Source organism: Hemicordylus capensis, chromosome 5, assembly GCF_027244095.1.
Source record: "Hemicordylus capensis ecotype Gifberg chromosome 5, rHemCap1.1.pri, whole genome shotgun sequence".
In the NCBI taxonomy this organism is placed as follows: Eukaryota; Metazoa; Chordata; class Lepidosauria; order Squamata; family Cordylidae; genus Hemicordylus; species Hemicordylus capensis.
The window spans coordinates 215,167,451-215,192,483 of record NC_069661.1 but is presented as its reverse complement, the minus strand read 5'-3'; the positions used below and the strand labels follow the sequence as shown (position 1 = coordinate 215,192,483).

Sequence of the window (25,033 nt, the reverse complement as noted above, 5' to 3'; positions counted from 1 at the left end):
TTACAATCCAAGCCAAAATCCATGGAAACTGGCTCATAGAAGAATATGCTGTGTTTATAAGCTACCCACACCAATCAGTAACCAATCAGTTGCTGGCTTCCAACTCTTACTTAAAACTTTGTGTCCTCTCCTTTTGCTGTTGTGCTGCCTCTATTTTTGGCCCAAGTAGAACCACTGGAAATCTTGTGGTGGTGTCTGCATTCTGAAGTTCCCTGCCTAGGGAGATTTGCCATGTTTCCTCTGCTCTTGTGTGAGTGTGTGCATGCTCTGCTAACAAGTGAAATCATCTTATTCTTGAAACTTTTTCTTAACCATTGAAGTTTTTCCTGTAGACCTCTTGAGGATGTTCTTTCTGATGCATGGTGCATTGTTTTTACTGGTTTTAGTGATGCATCTTGCTTTTGGGTTTATTGTACTTTATCCTGTTTTTATTTTTTTAATATATACATATATGTAAAAACTGTAACTATGGTTCTTCCAGGGAGAGGTAAGATCCTCTTGAGAGGATATCAGCACTGTTCCAAGTGTGTAGTCTTGCTTTGCCTGAAGCTGGAGGAAATAAGATAAACTGTTCCTGTCTAAACAGAAATGATCTAGCAAAGGGCAGCCCCATGTCAACATTACTCCTGGTTTTCATTGCTGTGCTGATGCCAAAGCCACCTAGGACTACAGTGCAGGCAGTGCTTTGTGGCAATGCTTGCTGTTCCTTGTTGATCCCCCTCCTCCCACTGCTCCCACTTTTTTAATTGCATGGGTTGGATTTATATTTAGTTTTCAGGAAACATTGACGTGTTCTTCGTTGTAAGACCCAGGAGCCAGTGGCATCTCCCATCAATCCTAAGTGCAGCTCCCTGCTAATTGTTTGTTTGGGCCTATGCAAAACTTTGGCTGAAGCTGAATACTCTGCACAGTCCCCCTGGCACTATGTGGAGGTGTCATGAACCCTGAGCCTGATAGTATCTGAGTCTGACACAGATTTCTCACAGGATGAGATGGGATTGAAGGGGTCAAAAGCAGGGCCCCCTGTACCCACTGATCCCCTTGACACTCCCCAACCCTTGTCCTATAACTTGGAGGATAAAGCAGAGGCACCACAATCCCCACCAGAAGCTACCCAGCTCCTGGTAACTTAATTTGTGGACATGTTCTGATTCTTTGCTCATTTGGATTCCTAGCTTCTGACCCCCTGCTCGTTGTGACCTTGATCTTGCTTGTGCCTAATGGACTGATTCCTGGCTTTTGACCTTATTGTGACCTTGACCTTGTTTGCTACTATTGGACCAACTACCTGGCTTTTGATCTCCTGCTTGTTTTTTACTCTGGACTAGGGTTGCTTCTTATCTCTGCATTTCCTGGTGGACTACTTGGTACATAAGAACAGCCCTGCTGGATCAAGCTCAAGGCCCATCTGGTCCAGCATCCTGTTTCACACAGTGGCCAGATGTCTCTGGGAAGCTCGCAGGCAAGAGCTGAGGGCATGCCCTCTCTCCTACTTGTTCCTCTCCTGCAACTGGTATTTAGAGGCATCTTGCCTCTGAGACTGAAGGTGACCTATAGCCCTCAGAATAGTAGCTATTGATACTTCCTCTATGCATTTATCTAAGACCTTCTTAAAACCAGTCAGTTTCATGGGATGACCCCTGGTTCTGGTGTTATGCGAGAGGGAGAAAAACTTCTGTGTCTTCACTCTCCCCACACCATACATAATATTATAGACCTCTGACATGTCACCCTTCAGTCTCTTTTTTAAAACTATAAAGCCCCAGGTGTTGTATGCTTGCATTGTAAGGTGGATGCTTTAGGCACCTGAATAAATTGGTTGCCCTCTTCTGCACCTTCTCCAGTTCTATAATGTCCTTTTTATGGTATGGTGACCAGAACTGTACACAGTACTCCAAATGTGGCTGCACCATAGTTTTATATAAGGGCATTATGATATTAGCAGTTTTATTTTTGATCCTCTTTCTAATGATCCCATGCATGGAATTGGCCTTTTCCATAGCTGCCACACATTGAATTGACACTTTCAACGAGCTGTCCACCACAACCCCAAGATCCCTCTCCTGGTCAGTCACTGACAGCTCAGACCCCTTCAGCGTATATATGAGAAGTTGTGGGGTTTTGCCCCAATATGTATCACTTTACACTTGCAAACATTGAACTGCATTCACTATTTTGTGGCCACTCCCCCATTTTAAGAGATCCTTTTGAGCTCCTCAAAAGCTCTTGGATTTCACTACCCTAAATAGTTTGGTGTCATCTGCAAATTTGGCCACCTTGCTGCTTACCCCAACTTCTAGATCCTTTATGAATAAATTAAAAAGCACTGGGCCAAGTACAGATCTCTGGGGCCCCCACTTATTACTTCCCTCCATCTAGAGCATTGTCCATTTTATACCTACCCTCTGTTTCTTGACCTTCAACCAGTTACCAGTTCACACATGAACCTGTCCCCTTATCCCATGACTACTAAATTTACTCAAGAGCCATTGATGGGAAACTTTGTCAAAAGTTTTTTGAAAGTCCAATATACTATGTTGACTGGATCACTGTTATCCACATGCCTGTTTACACTCTCAAAAAATTGCAGTTGAATTCCAGAATTCCTTCGTGAGGCAAGATTTACCTTTGCAGAAGCCAATCTGGTTCTCCTTCAGCAGGGCCTGTTCTTCTATATGCTTAACAGTTTTATCCTTGAGTATGCTTTCCATCAATTTATCTGGTACAGAAGTAAATCTAACCAACCTGTAACTTTCCGTATTCCCCCCGCTCCCCGATCCCTTTTTGAAAATCAGTGTTACATTGTCTGCTTTTCCAGTGCTCTGGTACAGAGTCTGATTGTAGAGATGTTACATATTTTTTGCAAGGAGGCCAGCAATTTCATATTTAAGGACTATTGGGTAGATGCTATCTGGCCCTGGCAATATGTTAACTTTTAATATTTCCAAACAGTTTAGAATGTCATCTCTCCTCACCCCAATCTGACCCAGTTCTTCAGCCTCCAAGCCTGAGAAGCTCGGTTCAGGCACAGGTGTACACTCAGTATCCTCTGCTGTGAAGACAGATGCAAAGAACACATTTAGCTTCTCTGCAATCTCCATATCTTCCTTAATAATCCCTTTCATTCCCTCATCATCTAACAGTCTAACTGCCTCCCTGGCAGGTTTCCTGCTTCAGATGTATTTAAAGAAGTTTTTTGTTCCCCTTGATGCTTTTAGCTAAATGTTCTTCAAAGCCTTTTTGCATCCCATACTGTCTTGTTGTATTTCTCTTGTAGAGTTTGTATTCCTTTGTTCTCTTCATTTGGTCAGGCCTTCCAGTTTCTGAAGGAACTTCCCCTTTATAGCTTCCTGACTTTACTTGTTAGGCGTGCTGGCATGGTAATGCACCTGCCCAACCCAGATACAACAGAAGGCAACCATTCCCACTGTTCAGTGCTGCATTTTACCCAGCACCAGTAGGGCTCCTTTCAGGGAAACTGAGCTCTCTTCAGCCCTTGCTCCATTTTGGAAGGTGTGCAGGCAGAAAAGTGCAGTACTGTGCAGAGGTCAACACAGTGGGAAGTGGCTCTTCTATTGAAGGCTTTTTGCCAGAGTGGCCCCCACTTGAAAATTAGTGAAGAACATTGTCTTAGTGTAAAAGTTGACTGCTCCTGATTGGTGGCTTTGGGTGTCCAGACCCTTCTTGAATTAGCTGGGTTGAGGTTTTTATGTCCCTCCTGTCTGGGCCAATAGCTAGTATATTGTGGTATTTCCCACTCTGTGAGGGTAGGAGGATTTTATACATGAAATCTATTTATAGCCTGCTCCACAAAGATAAGAGGTGTCTTCAGCACCACCACCACCCTGGCCCATGTGGGATATCAAGCTGCAACAGATCCATAGTTCATGTATATGCCAGACAGTCTACACTGATATGATATGCTCTGTTGGAAAGAGAGAAGGTTTAGTTGGCAAAGACTCAGTGGTCTACCTGCTAACTAGGATATATTGAGTCACTTTTAAAAGTGGTGATTCTCTTATATTTATCAGGGAGAGAGCAACTGACCCTATCCAACCCTAGCACAGCATCCCTCCAGTGGCTGTTGCTGCTATCTGCCTTGTGTTTCTATTTAGATTGTGAACCCTTTGGTCACATTTTATTTATGTATTTTTGTATGTAAACTGCTTTTCAAATGGTCTCTCACAGACTAGCCAACTATTTTTATTTTAGATAACTGAGCACAAAGCAACACCTCAAGAGTTGTGGGCCTTTATACTATCAGATTTTTGTAAGGGTTAGAAGTCTGATGGCATTAGAACTGTGATTTACAAACCGTTGCTCTTGTTTATTTGTTACATTTTTATACCACTTTTCTGCTTTGACAAAGGCACCCAAGTAGTTTACAGTATTGAAACAAGGAAATTCCATAAGATTAACAAAACATCTCAGGCTGTTGATCTTTTTCAGGAGCCAAGGACAAGAGGTAGCTCGCCTGGGTGCTTCCTTTCTTGCCTTTTGATTCCTGAGGTTCCTCATTGAAATGATAAGTAATGGCGGACAAACTTTCCTTAAAATTAGAAAAATAGTTCTTCACCATTACTGATCCTCTGCAAAGTTACAAGGGAGTGTTGTGTTGTTGCATGTGTTCTGCTGATGCACAGTGGCACTGAAGCCCCAAGGCTTGGCCAGTGCCTCATTTGAACTGTGTGTCTCCTACAGTATGCTTCAGTGTCGTCGGCAACACTTGTTAATTCTAACCTTATTCAGACACTATATTGTACAAATGTTGTATTGTGTAAGTGGATTACTGTACCTGTGCTCACTTTAAAAGTGAAGCTGGATACAGGCCCCTTAAACACATGGGATAGTTAGGAAGTGTATTCCTCTGTGTCTTGTTTCTGGTCAGTGACCATAATAAAGAAGGAGGATGCTATTCCTGTGTTCAGCATAACATGTAAATAACTGTACTTGTGTACACTCATAAGCGTGGAACATAATGTGTGAATAGGGCTTCTGGCACAGAATTCATTGCAGAGAGTGTTCCTTGAAGGTAGTACTAAGGTACTGCCACCATTCTTTCCTACTACTCCCCTTGGCTGCTTCTGAGTATTGCATGTGAATAGTAATTAAGACTCGCTGTGCAACTTCCTCATGAATGTGTAGTTAAATTCTATATTTTTTCTCCTTTTGAAGTTCAGAGTGGTGTACATAGGGCTATTTCAATTTTATTTTCTTTGCAGCAGACCTGGGGGTGGGGGTAGGCTTTGAGAGATGCTGAGCTTCATGACTGAGCAGGGATTTGAACCTGGTTCTTCGCAGTCAAAGTTGTGTTTTTTAAAAAATCCACTACATTGAGGGATATGCTCATGGGATATGGGATATGCTTTCTCCTAAACACCTCTTGGCTTCAGAGTGTTCAGTCAGGGCTTGACAAATCCCAAGCACCAGGGAGCTATGGTGTCTAGAAATTTAATCGTGGCACCTACATCAGGATATTAAAAGGTAGAGTTACTTAATAAAATATTTTTGTCCCTGGAAGCCCTATTTCTGTTCTATGTTACTTGTAAAGGGAATGAAGAGAAGCCAATTTACCCTCCTATTCCACAGTGTCCATCATGAAGTCCACTAATTTTGTCAAGTGTCCATTGGCTGGCTCCCAAATTTTTGAGCTGGCTCCTAGATCCAAAGAAAACTTGTCAAGGCTTACTGGAGCACTTTTCAGACAGCAGAAATGACTCTCAGATAGACCTGTAAATGCTATAAACACCCTTTACTGATGCATAAAACCCATTCATTGTGGCCCCCAAGGGGCAGTGTTTGGTTTGCAGTTCAGAGATCTAGGTTTGGATCCCAGCTTGACAATGAAGCTCACAAGTTCACCTCTAAAGACCATGGGGTCACCAGTCTCCTAAGAACTTGGATGAATGAGAATTGTATAGCGCTTTGTGCAGTGAAATATGTTGTAGAATAAATTGTAAACTTTAGAGTTATCATTGCAGAAATACTGATTTTTATGCTTAATTATTTTATTCCCAGTCACTAACCACAAATAGAGCCTGCTAAAATCAGTTTTATCTTTTGACTGTTGAATAATTGACATAATTGCATACTCTTGCTTCTAACAGTTGTAAGGTTACAATACAAGCATGATTGATTTATTTTATTTATTTTTTACATTTTATATCTCGCTCTTCCTCCAAGGAGCCCAGAGCGGTGTACTACATACTTAGGTTTCTCCTCACAACAACCCTGTGAAGTAGGTTAGGCTGAGAGAGAAGTGACTGGCCCAGAGTCACCCAGCCAGTCTCATGGCTGAATCGGGATTTGAACACGGGTCTCCCCGGTCCTAGTCCAGCACTCTAACCACTACACCACGCTGGCTTTCCAGTACTCTCAATACAATGATGCTTGTATTGGAAATTGACCATATTCAGCCATTTAAACAATGGCTCTAAATATAATCACATCTCTCTCCTTTTTGTCCAGCTTGGTATATCGATTTATTTTCATTGTGTTCAGTGGGAAATAAAAAGTTAAATGAAAAAACTTACACTGTCAGCTAATCCTTGATGCAAAAATGTTGCATTAAAAATCGGCTGTTGACTGACTTAGAGAGAAGTCAACATTCTACTAGGCTTGTATTTTAAAAACATATGTAATACTGCCGCATATTGCAGCTGAAAAATTACAGAAAATGTACGCTGCTGTGGCTTACCCAAACGAGCGAATAAAGAAGAGCACAGACGCTTCGGTTCAAAAGGGTTGCGTTCACTTTAAGTTTTCTAACCCCCCTTTCTGATTGACAAGAGTCACATGATTTGCCTCTATTTGAAGGTCACAAAAAGCTGCTTCCTTTATAGACAGAGGGGGAGAGCAAGCAGGAGAGTGCGCGCGCGCGCGAGGGAGAGAGCGAGCTCAAGCCAAAATGGCCGACGGAGTCTGCTGGCTTTTGAACACTTCAAATTGAGAAAATAGAAACACAGCAAAATCATTTGGGATCTCTTCACTTCCATTTTTTACCTTGTATGCCTCAAATTGCTGGATTTAAGCACTGTTGCACTTTATGAGGTTAGTAGTTCTATATTTGGCGCTTTCGAATACTTGCTTCCTTTTTTGTGCATTTAGTTTGACCGTTTCGTCTGATTATAGCCCCACGATGTTTGCCTCGTATGAGCGTTAATCACTTCGATCTTGCAGCAAATGCAGTTTCGGTGATTTTGAGAAGAGAAGCTAAGAAATACATGGTACAGTTTGAGAGGATTTAAATGCTTTTTAAATATGTTGGCATGCAAACTAGTTGACGGTCCTTGGCTGAATCTCTCCCCCCCCCCCCTTTTCATTAGGATCTTTTCAAGTGCTCTCCTCTATACACACTTGAGGCGTTTAAATCTGCTGCAAAAATTAGCATAAATTAAATGGGCTTGCATTCTTTCTTGCTAGGATTGGCCAGGGAAAGGGAAGGTGCATATTTTTAAGCGTTTACTTTCAAAGACTTTCACCTAAAAATAATGCAACACTGTGATCCTTAAATAAGGCTCATGCTCATGGAAGCAATTCAGAAGATGCCTATGATTCAAAAAATGACTATACAAAATGTATATGGGCACACATTCTCTTGCAGATGGGAGCTCCCCCCACCCCGCCAGGACTGTTTCCTCTCCTTTCCTCTTGTAACCAGATGCGTTTTCATTTGGATTGCTGTTGGAACCAAATGGTCGTGCCCTGTAAACATGGCATTTTGAGTTCAAAAGAGGCAGTCTTACTAGTTAGTGCCAGTATATAAATTGTATCCTGCTGTAACCCTTTCTTGAGTAGATTTCCTCCATCTTTGCATGTTTGTTGCGAATGCATTTAATCTTACATTTAAATGGTGCCGCATTTAATCTTCTTTATTTAAAAATAGTGACATTTGCAGTAAGTACCTGATTTTTATACATCAAAGACATTATGCTGCTGCAAATGAATGTTCACATGAGCTGAATAAAGATGGTATCTTGCACAGATTTCAAATTTTTTTCCTTTAAGAATTAAGCCTTGTATTTCACATCTCTTTCCAAAGGAAGCAGAGGAGCAACGGGAGATCATTGTAAATCTTGCTTTCTATGGGCAAGCCCTTCCCCCTGCATTGTGAGAATGTGATGTAATGCACCTCTCTGTGGGGTGGAATTGAATAGGACAATGTTCATTTTGATTGTCATGTATTTTCTCCCTCTTTCTGAAAGGCCTTGTGTTCGGTTTGTATTGTGATTCTTTCTATAGAGAAGAGATGGAGCTAGTCTGAATTTTTGTGCTGTAATTGATAAATTACCAGAACATTTCTTTCAAATCAGGCTCTCTGGTAGCTCACTATCTTTCTGCAAGGATAGATTCAAAAAAGGAATGTGTTTTTACAGCACAAATCACATAAGTTCGGAACCATCTGAACAAATTGCTAGCCTATATTTAATATTTCAGTTAGCTGGATTTCAAGAAATGGAGTAAGTTGAACTGGGCTATGTGCATTATTGTGAAAACCTTATTTTGTGTTGAGTGTGAGTTGAGAGTGGCTTTATTCCTTGAGCTTGTTATGCATTTGTGTGCACGAGCACGCACACACACATGTTAGTGGGTGACCTACTTAAGACACAAAGTAACCTTGGCTCAGTTTTGAGGCTTAACATTCAGTGTGTATTTCAGCTTTGGTGTTTCAATATTTCATATAATTGTCTCAGTTAGTGAGCGGCATGGAATTAACCAATTTTAAAAAAAATGCTGATAGCCTTTTGGGGCTCAGCAAAACGAGTGAGTACCTGCCTTGAGCCATGCAGGCCATCAGACTGGCTTCACTAACGTGCAGTTTCCCTTGTTGGGTGGGGTATAGAAAGTAACAAGAAGGGTTGATTTTAAATTCTCAAGAAAAAAGGGCTGCAGTCTTTGCACACTTACGGTTGAACAGAGTGGGACCGATTTCTGAGTAAACATGCATAAGATTGTGCTGAAAATTGTTTCCCTTCTTGATACTTGCCTTGCCTAAACAAGAATGCATAATAGCTGGTTGCTGTAACAATTAAAACATATTGGTTTGCAACTAACTTTATACAACTCAAAAGCATAATCCAGACTCTTTGGTCATGCAGCCCACATGCACTGCAGAATTGTATCTGCTTAAAAGCAAGGTCTGCTTTCTGTTTGGTTCTCCATACCTATGTAAGAATACTAAGCAAGATCACTCGCTTGAAGTCTAATACCGCAATCTTGTGAGCCCCTATTTTGAAGCAATCGCATTGAACAAAGTGGATTTTATTTAAGAGTAGTCATGAATTTGCTTGGACTGTAAGTGTTCAGAACATTTCCCAAGAAAGGGCTGGTAACTATTGGATAAAATATTTTTCCAGAATATTGAAAGTAAATGCCCATACTTTTTGTTTGGTAAAGTCATATATTTATAGTTTGAGAGCTGTACACATTGCAGAACTCAAATACTAAATAAGAACATAAAACTTTCTACTGAATCAGCCAAGAGGTTCGTCCATCCAGCATTTTAGAAAGCTAACAAGCAGGGTATGAAGGCAATAGTCTCCCCTCCTGTTGTTCACTCACCCCAACTGTATAATCAGTATTTTGTGCACCCATTATTTTAGTGGCATGTTGCTTCTAAACATGGAGGTTCTCTTTAGCAGTCATAGCTAATGGTCATTAATCTATTTTTCATTAATTTGTCTAATCTTAAAGCCTCCCAAGCAAGTGACCACCTTGTGGCAGTAAATTCGATAATTCTGTTTTGTAAAGAAGTATTTTTCTTTTGTCCTTAATCTATTGCCAGTCAATCTCATTGTATGAGCATTGATGGTATATTATTCTGAGAGAGGAAGAAACAGCCACTTCCTGGGTATGTTCTAACTCTGTGGTTTCCTGTAACAATAGGGACTTGTTCTAGATCAGGGTTTCTTAACCTTGGGTCCCCATATGTTGTTGGATTACAGCTCCCATCATCCCCAGCCATGGCCTTTGTGACTGGGGCTGATGGGAGTTGTAGTCCAACAATATATGGGGACCCAAGGTTAAGAAACGCTGTTCTAGATGGGACAAGTCCACCTCCAGATCTACCTGCTCTCTTTGTGCAGTATGAATTTTTATGAATCTGTACCATGTCATTATTCCTACTTGGTTGTCTTTATAAGCAAGCAAAATAGGGCACCAAGAAATAAAGTAGCGGTTTCTACAAACAGGACTAAGGGTGGACTCACTAGGTATGCGGAAACTAGGGATGGGCCTGGACCGGTCCGGAGGCCATTGAAAAAGCCTCCGGACCAGTCCGGCACTGGGGTGGGGGGTACCTTTAAGAGCAGCGGGAGGGTTTATTTACCCCTCCCGCCGTTTTCCCGCTCTGTCGCCGTAATCCTAAGAGTAATTGGGGCGGCAGGATACCTCTCTGCCGCCCCTTCCCCGACGTTGCTGGGAAAACTCCCAGCAGTCCTTTGCGCGCTCGTGCAAAGGACTGCTGGGAGTTTTCCCAGCAACATCGGGGAAGGGGCGGCAAGGAGGTATCCTGCCGCCCCAGTTACTCTTAGGATTACGGCGACAGAGCGGGAAAGCGGCGGGAGGGGTAAGTAAACCCTCCCGCCGCTCTTAAAGGTACCCCCCCCACCCCAGTGCCAGACCGCAGTTGGCAATTCCGTGCACACCCCTAGCAGAAACATATGTTTGTACATAAAGCCAAAAAACTGAAGAATTGGCCCTAATAATCTTGAGGGCACAGAGATAAGAAAATGCTAAACGTCTCATTGTTAGGAAAATGGTAGGCTCCTGTTGTAGCTGCTACCCTTTTTTCTATATAGGAGTGGGACATACTCATGCTTCCCAAACCGTGCATGCATTCGGAGGGGGGCATTCCTGATTCAACTGAAAATTAACTGAGCAGACATTTAAAAAAAAAACGCTTGTGAGTGTGCACACACCTTAGAGGGAACACTGTTCCCAATCACAGTTGGCAGCTTTTTCTTTCCCCTTGGGGAAAAAAATTGTCTAGAGGAACCAGAAGTCAAGCTGTGTGAATTGTCATATCTGTGGTTGAAAGCAGTTGAGAATATTGATATCTATTGTAAGAAAAATGGGGGGTTGGGGAGAGAATTATCCTGCACAAGCCCTTGATAGCTTATCCTAGGGCCATTAGGGTTGGGGGAATGTATGCTGTGAGGTTAAACACTCCTCTCTGCCTACAAAAGGGAGTTTGGGGGAGGAAGGAAAGAAAGGACACCAGGCCAAAATGTGATCCTCCAGTGCAGCAGTGCTTAACTTTGGCCCTCTAGCTGTTGAACTGCAACTTTCATCATCCTCCAACTGTAGTGGCCAGTAGGGATGATGAACATTTCTTACTAGCTTAACCTGTGCAGAGCATCTGTGCGCTAGTACTAGATTGCTCCCCTCAGCCCCCCTCACCTCAGAGATCTCTCCACCCTCACCAGAGCCGTACTCTTGCTCCTCCTCCATCTTGTTGCTTCCAACCCCCTCAGCCCTCTTTCTTGGTCATGGCTGCAGTGTTGCTAGCGCCTATTGGCCAAGCTGCAGCTCCCTATCCCCAGAGGCCTCTCTACCCTCACCGGAGCCCCACTCCTGCTCCTCCCCACAGGAGGAGGAGCAGCAGCAGTTGACTGGGCTCATCCTTGCTGCCACTACTGCCATGGCTGCTCATTCCCCTCAGGCTGCTGACAGGCCCGGGCCCATCCCTTGCCTGTCTGCCTCCCTCTGCCAATGGCCTCAGTAGCCCCAAACAGCAGCAGTGGTTGACTGGGCCCTTCCTTACTGCCAATAGGTGCTGCCATGGCCGCATGTTCTCCTCAGGCCACTGACGGGTTCAGGCCAGTCCCTCGCCCTTCTTTTTCTCTTTCTCTCGCCTCCACTCTTTCTTCCCCTCCCTTCTCTCCGCCCCCCCCCCCCCGCCTTTCTGAGTTAACAGATCTTGTTCATCTTGTTTCCTAATCTAACTCACACAACAGCAGTCTCCTTCTCCTGAAGGGGCTCCTTCATCCCTCATGATCCCTCTCTTTGCAGCCCCTGCCCACTATCCTTTTAGATAGATTCCTCTCCTCTACAATCAATAACATATTCCGACCAGTAACAGCAGTTGTAACTTGGCATTTTTCAAATAAAGTTAACCTAGTATTAGTTATGCTTTCAAAAGTAAGTGATAGTATGAAGAGCCTTCATAATTTTAAGTTCATCTGGGATCAGCACCACCTGACTTTATTTCCTTTGGATGAGAGAGTACTGGAGACTTCTGACATGATGGTACTAATTGCCTTTTTTACAAATTGAGCATGACTGGAAGCAATCAGCATCCACTCTAAGACAGCAGGTCCACCACCCCACATTAGATCTCTAGTATGAGGCCCCAAAGGTGCTTCCAGTTCCTGCATGAGTGCTCTCTTCCTGCAGACTCTGGTTTGCATGTGCATTTCCCCACCTCTGATGGAAATCTTTAGATTACCAGCCATTAGCTCCCATTTCAAGAATCATTAGCCAGTAATCTGTCTAACAAAAGAAATAAGCCAGAAGCTGTAAAGCTATAAGTGCTTGGGAGATGGTCAGCTACCCCATTTAATTTATCCTCATTCATGTGCATATGCTACTTTTTAACATTCTTTCTCAGCACCATGGTAAATCTTCAGCATTCGCTACATTAGGTACAGCTGACTGACTTGCAATATTAGCATTACAATATTAAAGCCTGTTTAAGAGAAGGTCTTAAGAACTCTGAACAAGAGTTAAGGAGCTCAAAGCATATAAGCTAACAAGTATACCTCTTTTGTCACAAATCTTTAGTTCTGGTACCCCATAGAGAGAGAGAGCATGGGCGTCTGTATGTACACACAAATTTAAATGTTACAGATACATTACAGCAAGTCACTGGCTTACATCTAGACTGTTACTCATGAGTACTCTCATTGAAACTGGACAAGTTTACTTGTCCCATTTTCTGCTGGTTTAAGACTGAAATAGAAATTTGATTTGTCCCATTAATTTCAGTAAGACTGCTTATAAGTAACTTAGAGCTGGTAACAGGAGTAAAGGTAAAATGTGCCGTCGAGCCGGTGTCGACTCCTGAAGACCACAGAGGCCCTGTTGTTGTCTTTGGTAGAACAGAAGAGGGGGTTACCATTGCCATCTCCTACACAATATGAGCTTATGCCGTTCAGCATCTTCCTATATCGCTGCTTCCAGATATAGGTGTTTCCCATAGTCTGGGAAACATACCAGCGGGCAACCGGCAAGCGCTGGCTTGCTAAGTCAAATCATTTCCCTGCTGCGCCATTAGGTGACTGTGGTGACTGGAGTAGCCAGTGTCATAACTAGAACATCAGCCGGGGGCGGGTGTGTGTGTGTGTTGTGTTTCCACGCATGCATGCATATATACATAAAAACAAGTTTAAGTGTTACAGTTAGGCTACTACAGCTGCTTAGTTATATCCATGCTAAGTTATTCACACGTAGTCTTATGGAAATTAATGGGTTTACTTGCCCTATTAATTTCAGTGGGAGTACTCCATGCTAATCTTCTGAAGCCTGTCTGTCAGACTGAGGGGAAGGGTGTATTGAGCTTCATCATGTAACCAGCCAGTCAGGTGGGTTTTCACCTCCATCCCCTTCTACGGTAGACATTTTGCTTCTGATTTTATTTATTTATTCATTTATTTAGCACATTTATATACTGCCCAAAATGCAAGTCTCTGGGCAGTTTACAACAAAACAATAAAAACAGATAAAAAGATTAAAACATTGCAAAAATTAAAATTTAACACATAAACTATTAAAACACAATTAAACCAATATCTAATTAAAAGCCTGGGTGAACAAATGCGTCTTGACTGCCTTTTTACAGATTGTAAGAGATGGGGAGGCTCTTATTTCAGCAGGAAGTGTGTTCTAAAACCTTGGAGCAGCAAAGGAGAAGGCCCATCCCTGAGTAGCCTCCAGACGAGCCAGTGGCAACTGCAGACAAACCTCTCCAGATGATCTCAATGAGTGGTGTGGTTCATAGCGAAGATGTTCTCTTAAATACCCAGGGCCCAAGATGATGTTTCAATGTCAAGCCAGTGATTATCAGCTGGGGGACCAATAACCTGACTGTAGCATAGGAGGCCGGAGGCTCCGAGTATCTCCTGGGAGCCCTGCAAATACTCCTAGGGGGACTAGTACCCTCTGTTGGGAACCCCTGCTATAGGGGGGAAATATCCTCTTTAAATTCATTCCAGCAAAAGCAGATGATGACCTCTCATTTTGTTACTTTGAAGTTGCTGCTGCTGATTGTTACATGCTACAAGGAAGTTGGCGTCTATATATGATGATGCACTAAATTCCAAAGCTCTGCAAGAATTTCTAAGTTTGTAAGATTATACTTTGCTACTCTTAGTAATACTGCTCCTTGTGAGTAGAAAAACATTTCAGTTAATGGGGTATTGAAGTTGCACTTGAGATGCTCTAACCATCTATTTTCAGTGAGCCTGAAGGTACTGCTTTGAATCTTGGAACCTTCTGCCTTCTATACTTCTTAAATCATTTTCTTTCTGGATTTCCTAAAATTAATATGTAACTAAACCAGTTTAAGATAGCATGAGTGAAACACAAATTCTTCAATATTAAGGCACTTTGTTCTGTTCAAGTGCTGTAGTTAAAAATAACTTTGTGCTTTCTCTTTCATTTATATATCCCTTTTCTCTTACACTATCTTCAGAGAGGGTATGTGGTTTCACTTCTGCTTATAGCAACCATTTGAAATAATTGAACTTTCCTCTCCTCCTAGTCCCACAACTATTAATGTGAGAAGCATGGGTGGTTGCTAAGGAAGCAGGAACAGAGCAAATCTCAAGGGATTTGTGGCCTGTATCGCGTGCTGCTGCCAGATTCAGAAACAGATGAGGGAAACCTCTTTGGAAACAAATTGTAGTACATAAATTTAGGTTTTCAGTCACAAATTCTGATTAGCAATTAGCATACCCCAAACTAAATCCTGAGGAATATTTAACTGTACTAAATGAACATGAAGCAAAAAGGGCATTTTCAGAATTTTATCTAGAAAACTATGGTTTCAGTACTGCGGGAAGGGTTTTTCAAAACTCCTTATAATGAGGTTTTTGTGAAATGAAGATAGTAAACTTTTGTATGCTTATTTATTGTATGAATATGTTTTCATTAATAGAAAAATGATTTTTTTTCTCCACTTCCATATCGGGGGAGGGGAAGAGGAAAGGCAGCAGCATTAACAATAGGACAGAGCACCTCTAGGTGCACTAAATGTGCACTTTGCTGAAAAGCCCCACAGTATTTTGAGAGGATTGTTCAACATTCTCCCCATACTCTCTCTTGGTGTTTAATGCTTCTGCCCATTGGAGCATTAAATATAATGTAGTAGAGAGCTACAGACACAATTCCCCCCCCTCCCCCAGTATATTAATGCAGTGTGTATGGAGGTTCTTGTGGTGCTGCTGAAGAAGTATCTTCTCAACACTTTGAACTTTTTACACATAGTATATCTGTTCACTGCCCCTAGAAGTGCCTTCCAACATTATACGATTCCAGGTTTTACGTTCTCTTGAATTTGAATGATTAACATGTTTTGACATCATGTAAGAGAAATCTATTGTCCTAATGGAGAAAATGATGACCTCTCTTTTTATGTATATGTCTGCTCTTTAGGGTGGATATTGTAGAGGTGAACTATAGAATAATGAACTACTTTATCCTGGGTGTGAGGACTATATTTTGACTTATTGTGATGTGTCCTTTTAAGAAAACAAGATTTGTTTGCCACCTTTGCCTTCTTTAATATATAGAATAATGGGCTATAAATGTTCTATAAGTTGTCATTTTTACACAAAAAATTACATTAGAACAATACACACCAAATATTAATGACTCATTAAATAAAGTAATTATATATTATACTCCTTATTGATATGCTTAAATTATATATCATTGTGTATGCTCTTTGTATAATCACCAAACTACATGTCTTAAAAATGGAAAGACAGGAACACAATCTCAATAAACATAATGAATAATTGTTTGGCACAGTTCTTAGTTCTTATTTATGTGACATTGACTTTTAAAATTTGGCTTTTTAGAGGTAAAAAGAAGAAAGCATAGGCCAGGAGGCTGCTGTTTGAGATACACAAGTCCAGAGCTCGCTTGGGCATGCAGATCTAGTCATGCATTTCTTTGGATTCAGGTCATACCAAGCAAGCAAGCTAGTAAATTTTATTGAACGAGCTAACGTTAAATGTATTAAGTTACTGCTTCCTTTCAGTAATATTAAAAACTATTCACAATAAGTGAGTGACCTGTTTGACAAATACATGGCAGAGGCAGGCAAACCTGTGTACCTGTTGGAAGAATTTGGGCTACTTTTTGTTAAAAAGTCTAGATTAGGGTTATAGGGAGAACTTCTATGCATATCATAGAATTTGAGAGAATTCATGCCTAGCCTTAATCACTCGGAAGCCTTGTGTATGTTCTTTTTGATGCCTTAATTACTGAAGCTTTAATCATCATCCGCCACTGCCAAGTTCCATTTTTTCTTCTTCTGCTGCTTCTTTATGTAGAACAGCAAAAATGTGACCCTTTGCCTCCTTGGTGAAGATTCTGGTTCATACTTGTATCTCCTGCTTTGACTTCACAGCAACCTTCTCTCTGGGCGATTGTTGTAAAGGTTAAGTGTGCCATGGAGTTGGTGTCGACTCCTGGCGATCAGAGCCCTGTGGATGTTGTACATTGGCCCTTTTGCTTCTATCCAGAATTCTGCTGCCAACATCATTCACCTCTGTTGCTCAGACTATATAACCTCAAATCCCTACAGTGGCTTCCTGTCTGCTCCCAAATCTGGTACATCTCCTTGCCTTCATGATCTTATCCCTTCCCCATATCTCCTCCCCCTCTTATCTTGATACATTTAATGTCTAAAAAGGCTTTCTCCATTGCTGCCCCAAGGCTTTGGAACACACTTCCTGCTGAAATAAGAGCCTCCCCATCCCTTACAACTTTTAAGGCAGTCAGACACATTTGTTCACTCAGGCTTTTCATTAGATATTGTTTTAATTGTGTTTTAATAGTTTTAACATTTTAAATTTTAATTGTTGAAATGTGTTAATCTTTTTATTGGTTGTCTTTATTGTCTTGTAAACCGCCCAGAGAACTTGCATTTTGGGTGGTATAAAAATGTGTTAAGTAAATAAGAGTTGTTTAATCATCCAGCACTTTGAGGTTCTCCTGATCCCTTTTATCTATGCTGCTTGTTCTCCCTTGCTTTATCTTATGCCTGGAACTCCTATGTAGTGCTAACTACATAGGGTCTGACTGGGGAGACCCGAGTTCAAATCCCCATTCAGCCATGAGACTAGCTGGGTGACTCTGGGCCAGTCACTTCTCTCTCAGCCTAACCTACTTCACAGGATTGTTGTGAAAGAGAAACTCAAGTATGTAGTACACCGCTCTGGGCTCCTTGGAGGAAGAGCGGGATATAAACGTAAAAATAATAATAATAATAACTTTCTCTCTCTGTTTAGCCTTTTCTATTTTCTTTTCTTTTCCTCTTCTGTTTAGCCTTTGATACAGAAGAGACTTGCCCTACTGAAACAAAGCCTCTACAAATATAACTGAACAAATTGCACACCTGAAGCCTAGGCTATTGTATTATTAATACAGGCTTATGCCCCAATAAATTAGCCAGTCTTAAGGCATCACAAGATCTTAATCTGTTGCAGCAAATGCAGCCACCCTCTGTAAGATGTTCTTCCTATTATTGCCTCCAAATTTCTCTCCTTCCTCTATGGTACTGCCATGGCAAATCATCTTAGATTATAAACTCATTGGGGCTATCTGTTTACAAAGTAATAAAGTGCACAATAATGATGCTATAAATACACAGTGAGACTTGTGAGTAAATGTTATATAAGATGGAACTGCTATTTGTAGGCAAACATTTGTAGAGAAAACCTGTGTGTGTGTCTTATGTGTCTATTCCAGGCCTGCACAACATGCGGCCCAGGGGCCAGATGCGGCCCGCGAGGCCTTTTTCCTGGCCCCCAGGCTATTTCCTCTTCCTCCCCCTGCTGCTTACAAAACACCTCCTCAAAAAAAATTCCAGCCGCTGCACGTCTGAGGAGATGGCTGCAGGGGTGCGGGTGTTCTTCCTTACCCTCCCCCATGGCAGCAGTGGCGCACAGCGGCAGAAACCAGAGTAACACTCGGGCCTGCCATTTGGTCCAGTGTTGCTTCCCAACTGCGCGGCGCGCCTGCGCAGTTAAGTCTCTTAAGTCTCTCTCTCTCTCTCTCTCTCTCTCCCCCCCCACCAAGACTGCGCCATATTCTCTCTCTCTCTCCCTCTCCCACCAAGACTACTCCATTCTCTCCCTCTCTCTCCCTCCCACCAAGACTACTCCATTCTCTCTCTCTCTCTCTCCCCCCACCATGACTGCTCCATTCTCTCTCTCTTTCTCTCTCACCCACCATGACTGCTCCATTCTCTCTCTCTCTCTCCCACCAAGACTGCTCCATTCTCTCTCTCTCTCTCTCTCTCTCTCTCCCCCCCCCCAAGACTGCTCCATTCTCTCTCTCTCTCAGGCCAAGCCTCCTGCTGCATCCTTTCCATCTTTCTTTCCCCTTCTCCATTCTTTTCCAAAATTATGAGAAGAGGTTCTCTTCTCCCCCCACCCCTAAAAAGTGTTCCATGTTCTGTGTGATGATTTGGCAGAGGTGGAAAGGAAGAACAATGCATTTTATTATGTATTTTGTACAGATTGTATAATATTTATATTATTAGAATGAATTTTAATTCAACTTATTTCATGTTAATTTAAATCAATCTTGGCCTGCCAGAACATCAAAAGTTAAATATTGAGTAAATTCATTTTAAATTCATTTTTAATTCATTTCACTTTAATTCAGTTGATTGGTTGATTGATTGATATTAAGTGTTACTTTAATAATCAGCACCCTAGGAATTGACCTCGGCCCCCATGAACCAAGTAACGGTTGGTTTCGGCCCGCCAGGTCATTTGAGTTGTGCAGGCCTGGTCTATTCTGTACAGGCGAACCTCACCATTTGCAGACTGGGCATCCGCGGTTCCGTGTATCCGTGGCCGAGTAATTTACACCCAATCTTGGCATATGTGTGTGTGGGGGGGTGGTTAACAAAGGATTAATTTCCATGTATCCAAGGTCATTTCTGGCCACCATTTTAAGGAAAGGAGCCATTTTATGGCTCATTTATTTATTGTGGGAAAAGCATGGGAACATGGAAACTTGAGGTGTTTGGGAGGCATAGTACAGCTGTACCATAGTACAGCTGTACCATAGTACAGCTGAAGACCCACAAAGCATGGTAGGGAACTTTGTTTCCATTATTTCTGCCCCTTTTTGCCATCTCTTCATATTTTTGCAACCTTCGATGAACCCCCCCACCCGCCCACATCCCATTGACTTAATGCCCTGTTATCTCTGGTTGTAGTGGAGAATAGAACCCCTGCAAATAATGGGGTTTTCCTGTATCACCTTTAGATCAGCTGCTTCCTTGCTCCTTATGGCTGCCTATTGTTGTTTTTTTAAATTGGAGGTAGGAAGCCTGTAAGCTTGTGTGTGTTGTCTACATGAAACAAATGCTAAACAGGTGGTGTCTTTAAGAATTTTAAATTGCCTTCTGAGAAACATTTCAGTTCTTAAAATAGGAAGTAGACAAAACAACACATCTGAATTGTACTGTTTAAATATCAAAAATTTTCTTAGTGGATCCTTGTTTGAGGGAGCCAAGTGTTCATCCCAACCTAGACATACAGGAGAATGTTGCATAAGAAGAAATACAGGATATAACATATAAATAAGAGCACCTTAAGGTTTTAGAGACAAGATAATACAGCTAGGTTTGTATAATGTTTTGATCATGCTTTTATAGGCTGCATGAAAAATCCTTCTGGGTTCAGTTTATTTTTTTTTTTTTTAAAGTAGTACATCACTGCTACTGTGGTTGATAGGCACATCACACCTACAGGCTTTCAACAGAATATGTGCAGTTGCCTGATGGCTTCCCCTGAATTTCTGTAGAGATGGCACACTGGCACTATATGCAATAAGTCTCCCACACCAGCTCATGTATATAATCTTCAGCTTAATATAACAGGAAAGTGTTGATCTATGTTTTACTTTGAGTGATCTCCCTTAAACCTTCTTTCTGTCCTCTTTTATCTCAACAGATTAGATGACCATTTAATAGAATGGTTAAGTTCTGTGCTATCCTGGTTCTTATCTAAAGTACACTTCCTTCAAAGTCTTAAACAACCCTGCCGTGTGCATTTACAAATTGCAAAATCACTAGCGATGAGTAGAAAAATTATGGTGCTTTGGGAAATGGTGAACCATAACCATTTCCAACTAAGGTGCAAACTCTGTGTCATAATTGTACATGTATATTTGTGTGTTAAATTTTTATCCTTCATTTAACAACCAAGTATAAAATGTTTTATTAATAAAGCCAACTAACTGACCTGGCACAGAGCATCTGTGCCCCTAGTCCTCCCTGTCTCTCCTCCCTCCCTTTAGCCCCAGTCCATTCTTCCCCTCCCAGTCTGCTTTCCTTTTCCTCCTCACCCGCTGTCCTGGAAAGTGTTTTCCCTCCCTGGCCGGCCCGTTGGGCACTTTCCTTTTCCTTTGCTGCCCGCGGCGACACATCCGTGGCTATCTGTCTGCTGCTTGCGAACTCTTGCAAGAGCTGTCACACATGGGAATAGCCATGGGAATGCCTTAGAGAATTAAATATATAGATAGAGGATAATAAATGCATACTAAGAATGTAAGGGTTCTGCTAGATCAGGCCAAAGGTGCAGTGAGTCCCACATCCTGTTCCACACAGTAGGCAGCCAGATTTGTCTTGGAAGCCCAGAAGTAGGACATTTAGGTAAAAAGCCTACTCCCTCTATTGTTTTTTTTACAGTCATTTGTGCAGCACTTCTGCTGAACTACCGCTGGAGGTAGATTATAGCCATTTTGACTAGTGGCCATTACCATGTTTTGTTGCAGTGAGTTCCATAAATCATGCACTGTGAAGAAGTACTTTTGTCTGTCTGGAATCTGCCAATCAGTTTCATTGGATGACCCTGCATTCTGTTATAGGGAAGGGAGAAACGTGTCTCTCCTTTCTGCACATGCATAATTTTATGAATCCCTCTCATGTCCCTTCAACTGCATTTTTTAAACTTAAAAGACCCTGAAGATGCTCCAAATTCCAGATGGTTTTGGTTGCCTTTTCTGCACTTTTTCCAGCTGCGCACTATCCTTCTTGAAAGATGCCCAGAATTGTAAACAGTATTCAAAATGGGGTTGCACCATGCATTTGTATGAGGGCAGTCCAACATAAGCAATCTTATTTTAATTTCTTTCTTAATCATCCCTAGTATAGAACTTATCTTTTTCACAGCAGCTTTAGAGATGTTGAGTGAAACCTTTATGCAGAAAGTGTTTCATACTTTATATTCCTGTGAAAAATCTTCCATTTCTAAAAATTAATTGGTTGACACGCAGACTAGTATGGTGTGCAGTGGCATGCAGCAGTATGAACTCCAGATTACCACTGCACTGATGCTTGTGGAGGGAGGGGTGATTTTTGCTGATTGCCCTTCCCTCTGAAACCCATTTTGTCACCCAAAATATGTTCCTGAGGGTTGTACATCAGACCCTATTAAACAAAGGATGAAACTAAAAATGAAGGTTTCATCTGACTTGGGCTTAGGGCTGAAGAAATCTCTCTCCCCCAACACACACCCACACACCCCTCTGGGCTTAGGGCTCCTCTACTTTTATGCATTCTAGAGATTTATACAAAATGGATTTCAAACTCAAAACACAAAATAGTTGAAATGTTTAATTGAAACAGCGGCCACACTGGCTGTTTCAATGAAACACGCTCAGAATGTTTTGAGTGTTCCAGTCACAGGGAACAGTGGGGAACTTGAAACACCCCATTGTTCTCCATAGATAGCTCCTAGGGACACTAAAGTGGGTTAGGTGATAGCGCATGATAGGTAAAAAACTTAACCATTCCCAAAAACCTTCATAGGTTCTTATGGGGTTTGGAAAGGTTAAAATTTTGTTAAATTGCTCACTTGCCCATTTCTTTTGTGGATCACGTGGTAGGTAGCACCTATCATGCTCTACCACCCATAAGAACAGCCCTGCTGGATCAGGTCCAAGGCCCATCTAGTCCAGCATCCTGTTTCACACAGTAGCCCACAAGATGCCCCTGGAAGCCACAGGCAGGAGTTGAGGGCATGCCCTCTCTCCTGCTGTTACTCCCCTGCAACTGGTACTCAGAAGCATCCTGCATTTGAAGCTGGAGCTGGCCTATAGGCCTCCGACTAATAGCCGCTGATAGACCTCTCCTCCATGAAGTTATCCAAACCCCTCTTAAAGCCATCCAGGTTGTTGGCTGTCACCACATCTCGTGGCAGAGAATTCCACAAGTTGAGTATGTGTTGTGTGAAAAAGTACTTCCGTTTGTTGGTCCTAGATTTCCTGGCAATCAATTTCATGGGATGACCCCTGGTTTAGTGTCATGTGAGAGGGAGAAGATATTCTGTCTTTCCCTTTCTTCACACAGTGCACGATTTTGTAGACTTCTATCATGTCTCCCCGTAGTCGTCTTTTTTTCTAAACTAAATAGCCCCAGGTGTTGTAGCCTTGCCTCATAAGAAAGGTACTCTAGGCCCCTGATCATCTTGGTTGCCCTCATCTGCATCTTTTCCAGTTCTACAATGTCCTTTTTAGATGTGGTGACCAGAATTGTACACAATACTCCAGGTGAGGCCGCACCATTTTTTGGTATGAAGGCATTATAATTAGCCATTTTATTTTCAGTCCCCTTCCTAATGATCCCTAGCATGGAATTGGCCTTTTTACAGCTGCCGTACATTGAGTTGACACTTTCAATGAGCTGTCCACCATGACCCCAAGATTCTTCTCCTGTTCAGTCATCGACAGCTCAGATCCCATCAGTGTATACTTGAAGTTCAGGTTTTCCGTCCCAGTGTGCATCACTTTACACTTGCCAACACTGAACCGCATTTGCCATCTTGTTGCCCACTCACCCAGTTTGGAGAGATCCTTTTCGAGTTCCTCACAATCTGTTTTGGATTTCACTACCCGAAAGTTTGGTATCATCTGCAAATTTGGCCACCTCACTGCTTACCCCCTACTTCTAAATCAGGGATTCTCAAACTTGGGTCTTCAGGTGTTATTGGACTTCAACTCCCATAATCCCCAGCCTCAGTGGCCTTTGGTTGGGGATTATGGGAGTTGAAGTCCAATAACACCTGAGGACCCAAGTTTGAGAATCACTGTTCTAGATCATTTATGAATAAATTAAAAAGCACCGGTCCCAGTACAGATCCCTGGGGGATCCCACTTCTTATTTCCCTCCATTGTGAAAACTCTCCATTTGTACCAACCCTCTGTTTCCTGTCTTTCAACCAGTTACCAATCCACACATGTACTTGTCCCCTTATCCCATAACAGCTAAGTTTTCTCAGGAGTCTTTGATGAGGAACTTTGTCGAAAGCTTTTTGGAAGTCCAGGTATACTATGTCAACTGGATCACCTTGATCCACACACTTGTTGACACTCTCAAAGAACTCCAAAAGTTTGGTGAGGCAAGATTTACCTTTGGTTCTCTTCCAGAAGGGCCTGTTCTTCTATGTGCTTTACAATTTTATCCTTGAGGATGCTTTCCATCAATATGCCTGGAACGGATGTTAAGGTAACCAGCCTGTAATTTCCCAGATCACCCCTGGTTCCCTTTTTGAAAATGGTGTTACATTGGCTACTTTCCAGTCCTCCAGTACAGAGCCCGATTGCAGGGATAAGTTATATATACTGTATTTAGCAAGGAGATCTGCAATTTCACTTTTGAGTTCTTTGAGGATTCTTGGATGGATGCCATCCAGCCCTGGCAATTTGCTAGTTTTCAATTTTTCCAGACAGTTTAGAACACCATCTCTTGTCACTTCTATCTGACTCAGTTCTTTAGCCTCCATCCCCCCAAAAGCCTGTTTCAGGAATAGTATATGTGCATAGGCAAATGTGTTGGTACCCCTCCACGAAAAAAAGAACCCACAATTGTCTCTGAAACCTTTTGAAACTGACAAAAGTAATTGACACCTATCATTGTTTATTCTTCATTTAACAAAAATCAGAATTTGCTTTTAGAGTTTTGATGCAACAGAATATTTCAAATAATAACACAAATAAAAATAGCATGGACAAAAATGATGGGACCCTTAACCTAATATTTTGTTGCGCAACCTTTAGAGGCAATCACTGCAAACAAACGATTCCTGTAGCTCTGTGAGACTCTGCACCTGTCAACAGGTAGTTTGGCCCACTCTTTCTGAGCAAACTGCTCCAGCTGTATCAGGTTTTTAAGGCTGTCTTCTCCAGACTGCATGTTTCAGTTCTTTCCATAGATATTCGATAGGATTCAAATAAGGGCTCATAGAAGGCCACTTCAGAATAGTCCAATGTTTTGTCCTTAGCCATTCTTGGGTGCTTTTAGCTGTGTGTTTTGGGTCATTATCCTGTTGGAGGATCCATGACCTGCAACTGAGACAGAGCTTTCTGACACTGGGCAGTACGTTTCGCTCCAGAATGTCTTGATAGTCTTTCATTGTTCCATGCACAGATTCAAAGCACCCCATGCCAGACGCAGCAAAGCAGCCCCAAAACATAAGCAAGCCTCCTCCATGTTTCACAGTAGGTATGGTGTTCTTTTCTTTGAAAGCTTCATTTTTTCATCTGTGGGCATAGAGCTGATGTGACTTGCCAAAAAGCTCCAGTTTTGTCTCATCTGTCCAAAGGACATTCTCCCAGAAGCATTATGGCTTGTGAGTATGCACTTTAGCAAATTCCAGTCTGGCTTTTTAATGTTTTTCTTTCAACAGTGGAGTCCTCCTGGGTCTTCTTCCATTGAGCCCACTGTCACTCAAAAAGCAACGGATGGTGCAATCAGACACTGATGGACCTTGACCTTGGAGTTCAG

At 42.1% G+C, this 25,033-nt stretch overlaps 1 protein-coding gene across 8 annotated transcripts in view; it reads left to right on the top strand.

Annotated features, from left to right (window-relative positions):
• TNRC6B (trinucleotide repeat containing adaptor 6B) overlaps positions 1-25,033 on the top strand; it is a 220,677-nt gene that overhangs the window by 80,101 nt on the left and 115,543 nt on the right. The window contains exon 1 of one of the 8 annotated variants that reach the window (XM_053256277.1): positions 6,851-7,050. The exons of the other annotated variants lie outside the window; for them this stretch is intronic. Coding sequence (XP_053112252.1) covers positions 7,046-7,050 — 5 coding nt within the window. The 5' untranslated portion in view covers positions 6,851-7,045. Of the gene's footprint in view, positions 1-6,850; positions 7,051-25,033 lie in introns of those variants that run through there. 8 annotated transcript variants of the gene reach the window in all.